Raw genomic sequence first — 5958 nt, forward strand, 5'->3', positions numbered from 1 at the left:
GGATTGATTGATCAATCAATCAATTGATTGATTGATCGATTGATTGACTGATTGATTGAGACATAGCCTGCAGCATTGATGATGTCCCTCCTAAAAAGTCCTGTGACCGGAGAATGACGTTAATTCATTCCTTGGGATTACGAGGCAGGTCTCCCAGCCCCCTCCAGCCCCACCCCGCTCTCATTTAAAACCCACCTGCACAGGAGCAGACCCCCGGCGGCCGAGGGTGCCCCGGTGCTGAGGCCTTTGGCTGTGGACATGCCTGCCGCGCAGCCCTCCCCAAGCCACAGCACGACCCTCCGCCCCTCCCCTCGCCGTGGGTGCAGCGCAGCTGGGGGTCACACCGAGAGCCAGCCACTGGATCGCTTCTCAGCCTTTGCCTGGCGACTGGGAGAGAGAACAAGAGCAGGAGTTCACAGTTCACTGGATCAGGAGTTTTATTCCAGCCCAGCTCTGAATCTTCCTCTTGAGGCTCTCTAGCACCCCTTCCCCACTCTGGAGCCGTAGACCTCCAGCTCACAGAGGGTCAGGTACTCTGCTCGGCCGGGGATGATCACCGTCACGTAGCGCCCTTGAAGTCCATCACAGCAGACGATGCTGAGAGAGCCGGCACTGCCGTTCGTAATGGTCCCACAGCTGCCGAGATAAAAAGTCAACTTACTTCGGTTACCCTTCAACCCCCAAAGACACGAACTGCTGCAGAATCCAGAGAAGCAGAATGTGTGAATGCTGCTGACGCATGTTCTCTACGGCTGCCGGCTGCGCTCAAAGGCTTTGGCCAGAAACCTCCACTCCGCAGATCAACTGGGCTCTGGCGGGAACAGAGTATTGGTGGCCCAGGCTGCACAAATTGGATCTGGATGGAAAACAGGAAGGTGCAAGGAGGTAGAATGCCAAAGCATTTGCGTGTTGAGTTGAGGCAAAGGGTTGCGGTTGAGGAGCTGATGGACAAGAGAATGGTGCAGTTATGAAATCCTGGGGCTGCCAGCACTGGAGACCCGAAGGCAAAAAGGTGCTTCAGGGCCTGCAGGCGAAGCGAGCGGCACTGCTCTGCAAGGACTTAAACCCAGCGTGCATTTTCCCAGACACGCACTGCAGCTGCACTTATGACCATCGCTACAGTTTTGTGAATTGGGACCTGTTGGGAGCCTTGTCTGCCCGTTCTCAAGTCAGAACCCTTGGGTGGGTGGGTGGTCATAAAGGAGAAGTTTGGGTGCTCCTCCTCCCCAGTCTGGCCGTGGGTTAACATGCTTCGCTTTCTCCCGGTCAAGACCTGGCGCCTTCTGAGGAAAGAGGCCTTGCTCAGGGCCCGCTGATGCAGCCCAAAGTACCTCTCCGGGAGGAGTGGAGATTCACAGATCTGGGGTCCTTGAGGCACCATCCCCCTACCTGGTGCCCTCTAGAAAAAGAGGGACTGCAACTCCCAGAATGCTGAGCCTGTGGAGGTGCCGGGTTGGGGAACGCTGGGCTGGAACCCTCCGCTGCTAAACCCCGGCTACCAACCCCTTCTTCCTTGAGAAATCTCAGGGCTGAAAATAATCGGACAGATCCAGTTTGGGCGCCTGGCCAGGGAGGTCCCCAAAGGCTAAAACGAAGTCAAGATGGTGGCTCTATGATGAAGCCCCGCCCTTTTTAATTTTAAATTTTTTTTCCCCCTGCAACGCACGTAGAAGAGGGGTGGCGCTTCATCCACACAAGCGTGGCTACCATCCTGTCCTTCCGGACCCCTCTGGGCAGCCCTGTGCCGCGTGGCTAAGAGGCCTCCCTCGGAAGCAGAGCCGTCCCTTGGCCACCCCGCCCCGGGAAGGGGAGCCCTCTTACACTGGGTTGTGTTTGCCGTGCTGGACCCCGCAGTCTCCCACGCGGATCTGGGCCCCCTTGATCCGCTCAGAGCAGCACTCCTGGCGGTTCTTCACCACCACGGCCGCGATGGTGTAGGGGGCACCCAGGTCCAGGCTCCACCAGGGCTCTTCTTCTGCCATGGTGTGGCTGCAGGAGCCGTGACGCCAGTCTCCGTCACGGTTGCCATCCACGGCGCTGCCCGCCAGGCTGTAGACGTCGCCCCACTGGGGGTATGTGGAGGACTGAGCGGCCGGCCGGCCCCGGGCCCAGTTCCGAGCTGGGGAGCAAAGGGAGAGGTGGGCTGGCTTCTGGGCTGCCCATCCATCCGTAAGACTGGGGAGAACGACGGGCAGGAGAGCCACAGCAAGCCAAGACGGCCCCCTCCATCTCCACCCCGCACCTTAGTGGGACCCCTGTGACAGAGAAGGCCCTCCCCCTGCCTCGGCCCCTGTGGAGCCTCTGCCCCTCTTCCGCCGAGGTCCATGCAGGACCCTCGGGGGTGGCCGGGGAGGGAGGGGAGCAGCAAGGCCCCGGGGAGGCGTTCGAGCAGAGGAAGGGCCGCTAGAGAGGTCCAGGAGGAGGAGGAGGGTTAAGCCAGCGCAAGAGAAGGCAGGATCCAGGGCCCTCTAGCGAAGCAGCCGGTCCGAGGGAGGAGGGAGGGATGAGGGCCCGGATTCCCAAGACCAGGGAGGTGGGGGGAGAGCGACTTGGCAAGTGCGTGGAAGGGCCCGTTGGAGCTACGTCTGAGGGGTCCTCTGGGCCACCCGCTCCCAGATGCAGCCGGCCTCTTTCAGACTCGCGCCGCAGCTCACTGATGGCCGCTGCCTGGAGAAGGGAAAGAGGGCTGGACCCGCGGCTGCCGCCCTGAGATGGCCGCCCTGCGAGGTGACGGGAGGAAGCTGAGGTGGCCATCGGCAGCAGCCATACCCAGCTGGGGTGGGACGAGTTGTTTTTCCAGCATGGATGGAGGGCAGGAGGCTGGGTGGGGGAAGCAGAGGAGGGGACAATCAGGGCTGGGGCTCGGGATAAGCAGGGGCCAAAGGCGCTGGCGTCCCCGCATCGGTCAACCTTCCCCTGCCCAGCTGTCCCACCCTTCGGCATGGGACCCTCCAACGTTCTTCCTGCTGCCAGATCTCCCAAAGCATTGCAAGCCAAGATGGAACCCGCCCCCTCCTGCCCACCCTCCCAACCGCAGAGCCCCCTCCACCCTTCTTACCCCCTGGAGGAGGCACACAGCTCTGTGCCCCCCTCGGCCCTTCCAGCAGACCCATGGTCAGCAGCAAGCTCCAGAGCCCAGGCATCCTCTGCACAGAGAGGGGGCAGAGCCTCCGGAAGCAGCCCAGGCAGCTCATGAAAGGGAAAGCACGTGGGGCGCCTGGATGGGGGCCAGAGGACGGTTTGCCCCAGACTTCTGGGTCCCAGCTGGCACTCGGCTCGCTTCGCCATCAGAAGCGCTTCTGCTGCTTAAAGGCTCCGGCAGTCGGGGGCCTGTAGCGCTTGGGTACATTTCCTGCTCAGGAATGCCGGAGGTCCTCTTGCAGGGGGGCCAATATTCGGGGCCAGAGCTCCCTCCACAGCCGTTGGATCTCCGCTGGCTCCGCAGTCCTACCGCGAGGGTCCCCGGCCACGGGCGACTCGGCTGGGAGCAGCAGAAAGCCGCCTCAGCCGACCTCACACTCTGCGGTCGGGTAGATGTCCTGCCTGGCGGCCGGACCCTTTCCCCCTGCTCCCATGGCTGGCAGAGCGCAGCCGCTGGAATTCCTCAGCCAGGTGCACGAGTTACTACTTAGCATTTCTTGCCTGCAAATTAAGGTGCCCCGTTTACCAAATCAACCGATCCCCACCTGCATCCTCCATCCTTTCGCTCATATACAAGCCACCTGCACAGACAGAAACACCCAAGAACTCACACCAGAAGCATCCGGGGCAAGCCTGCGCCCTGACATCATCACCCAAATGACATCATGCACATCATTTGGGTGATGATGTAATGACAGGCGTGCCACCCCTTGCCTCATCCTCTGCAGGCACCACGATCCGCACACTCCTTTTCCTCCTTCGGCAGAAGCAACAAAGAAGGAAAGGGAAACAGGGAGGAGGAAGCAGGGAGCAACCCGAAGATGAGGCACGAATAACCAGACATGGAAGGAGAAAGAGAGAGGCCCCCTTAGGCAGCCTTCGCAGCAGTGATTTGTATTCTTGCTCATCCTTGTCTTCTCAAAACCTTCTCCTCTTCTGCACCGAAAGGCAGTGCTCACCCCGATGCACAGCTGATGAGGCTGCCTCCCATTAAAAGGACATCCAGAGAGGTGGGAACGCACAGCTCTGTGATCTATGGATGCGGCCCCTCACCCCCCGTCTTTCCCGACGGCCGTCTCTCCTTGCAAGGTCCCCTCCTCCGTCAAGGACGGGACTTCAGAGCAGAAAGCTCTGCCCTTTCAGGACTTTGGCTTCAGCAGCAGCCAGGAAAACTTCCCTCCTTGCCCTTCTACCTCCTTCCCAGGACCAGCCGCCTCCTCCTCCTCCTCCTCCTCCTCGGAAGAGGGATCCCAAGGGGTCCAAGGAGCCATCAGCTCCGCAAATGCTCTCAGAAGATGCTGCACAAAAGGGATCTGCATATTCACCCTCCTGCTGGAACGTAGGAAACATTTTCACATTCCCAGAGAACTTTAGAAGGGGAGGAGGAAGCAAAAAGCAGGACATGCGCTTGTTCAAGGGCACCACAGGTCCCTCTGCTGCCTTTAGAGAAGAGCTCTCCTGCGACGTCGCCTCTGGCCCTTTGGGGCAACTCCTGGTCACCTCAGGGCCAACTTACTCTCAGCCTGCTTTGCTACCTTTCCCCACAAGGGGGTCTTCCCCACACTGACCCCTACCAGATGGTTGATCTACAACTTCCAACTCACCCAGCCAGCCGGGCTGCTGATGGGAGTTGCAACCCAAGACATCTGGAGGACCACAGGCTCAGGAAAGCCCAGCTCTGCTGCAACTGCGAGGGCACGAGGGGCTTATTTCAGCTGGTGTAGCGATGCAGCTCAGCTCTTTGGAAGGGCTCCTTCTTAGCAGGCAGTGCCCAGAAGGCTGATTGTATCTTGCCAAGAGAATCTAAAGAGGACAAAGGACATCACGGCTCCCGGTGCTCTTTCAAAGGAAGCACTGTCTGTGGCCAGGACAGAGGGAGAGTTGACCTGCCTTGATGAGAAATATTTTGCAATGACAACAATGAACTGTGGGCCATTTCCTTCCCACCTGATGTTCCAGTATTCCCATCTTCTCTCCAGGTTAATTTGCCAGCAAGCCATTTCCCATAACATGGTTCGCTTTTCTGGGTTTCTCTGCAGAGTTTAACTTGCTCTCCTAATTTTGAAGCGGGTCAGCCTGGACTTGGAAAAATGACAAGCTTTCTGCTTTCCCAAATTACCTAGAATGGGGTACAGGCTTTTAAAAATGCCTCTGCCTTGGTCCCACCCCATAATTATGGCACAATTGGACAACAGAGAGAATCCTGCAGAGGCCTCTGGGTCTCCAGGAGGGCAGTGCCTCTGCTCAAGGAAAGCCGGCCCCAAGCCTGGGGGGCTCCTGATGTAAGAGGGCAGCCAGAGAGGGCCTGGAGCTCCCACCCTCCAGGGAGTCTCCTCTCTCCCTACCTCACACCAGAAATGCAGAGAGGCGCTGGCTGTTCACACCTCTTCTCTTGCCTGGTATTTTAAGAACACGTGAGCCTCTTGGAGGACGTAGCAAAGAGCTTCTTTTGTGTCAGGCAACCTGCAGCCATCAGAGTAAATATTGCTGGCAAATTGGGGTGGGGGGTGGGGAGAGGAGACCAGGATCAACTGGAGCAGCAGCCAAAAGAAGTTCAGTTGGGACACTGGCAGCAAATGTCCTTTTCAAAGAGCGCCAGTCCAGATGCCTCCTTGGTCCCTGGGACAGAGCGTGAAGCATCTTCCAGTGTGGCCAAGATGGCTCCAGATGATTAAATGGAGGAGCACCCAGGCTCTCAGACCCAGCCTTCCCGATCACTCCACACTCATTCTCCCTCTGTGTTTATCACCCACCAAGTGTTGTGAGAAGCCCCCAGACCGAGCGTGGTGTCTGCACCCACAGAGATGGGATTCAAGC

At 58.8% G+C, this 5958-nt stretch overlaps 1 protein-coding gene across 1 annotated transcript; it reads right to left on the bottom strand.

The window, feature by feature from the left end:
- Positions 1 to 452: 452 nt before the first annotated feature.
- Positions 453 to 4460, bottom strand: LOC103053962 (fucolectin-1-like). The gene is made up of 4 exons (XM_025175287.2): positions 4335 to 4460; positions 3059 to 3146; positions 1822 to 2119; positions 453 to 636 (listed from the first exon to the last, which is right to left on the bottom strand). Exons 1-4 carry the CDS (start codon positions 4458 to 4460, stop codon positions 477 to 479), a joined length of 672 nt encoding a protein of 223 aa, XP_025031055.2. The 3' UTR covers positions 453 to 476.
- Between the last annotated feature and the right edge of the window lie 1498 nt (positions 4461 to 5958).

Source organism: Python bivittatus, unplaced genomic scaffold (genome assembly GCF_059951505.1).
Source record: "Python bivittatus isolate LINGU-HERP-01145 unplaced genomic scaffold, Pbiv_v1 ctg000590_np1212, whole genome shotgun sequence".
Lineage (NCBI taxonomy): Eukaryota > Metazoa > Chordata > Lepidosauria > Squamata > Pythonidae > Python > Python bivittatus.

Excerpts from the sequence above, each read along its gene's own strand:
- LOC103053962 (XM_025175287.2), bottom strand. The coding sequence starts at position 4,460 with ATGCAGATCCCTTTTGTGCAGCATCTTCTGAGAGCATTTGCGGAGCTG. Across the intron at positions 2,120-3,058 it reads CTGTGTGCCTCCTCCAGGGG|CTCGGAACTGGGCCCGGGGC; the intron begins GTAAGAAGGGTG and ends TTTGCTCCCCAG. Across the intron at positions 637-1,821 it reads CACGGCAAACACAACCCAGT|CTGTGGGACCATTACGAACG; the intron begins GTAAGAGGGCTC and ends TTATCTCGGCAG.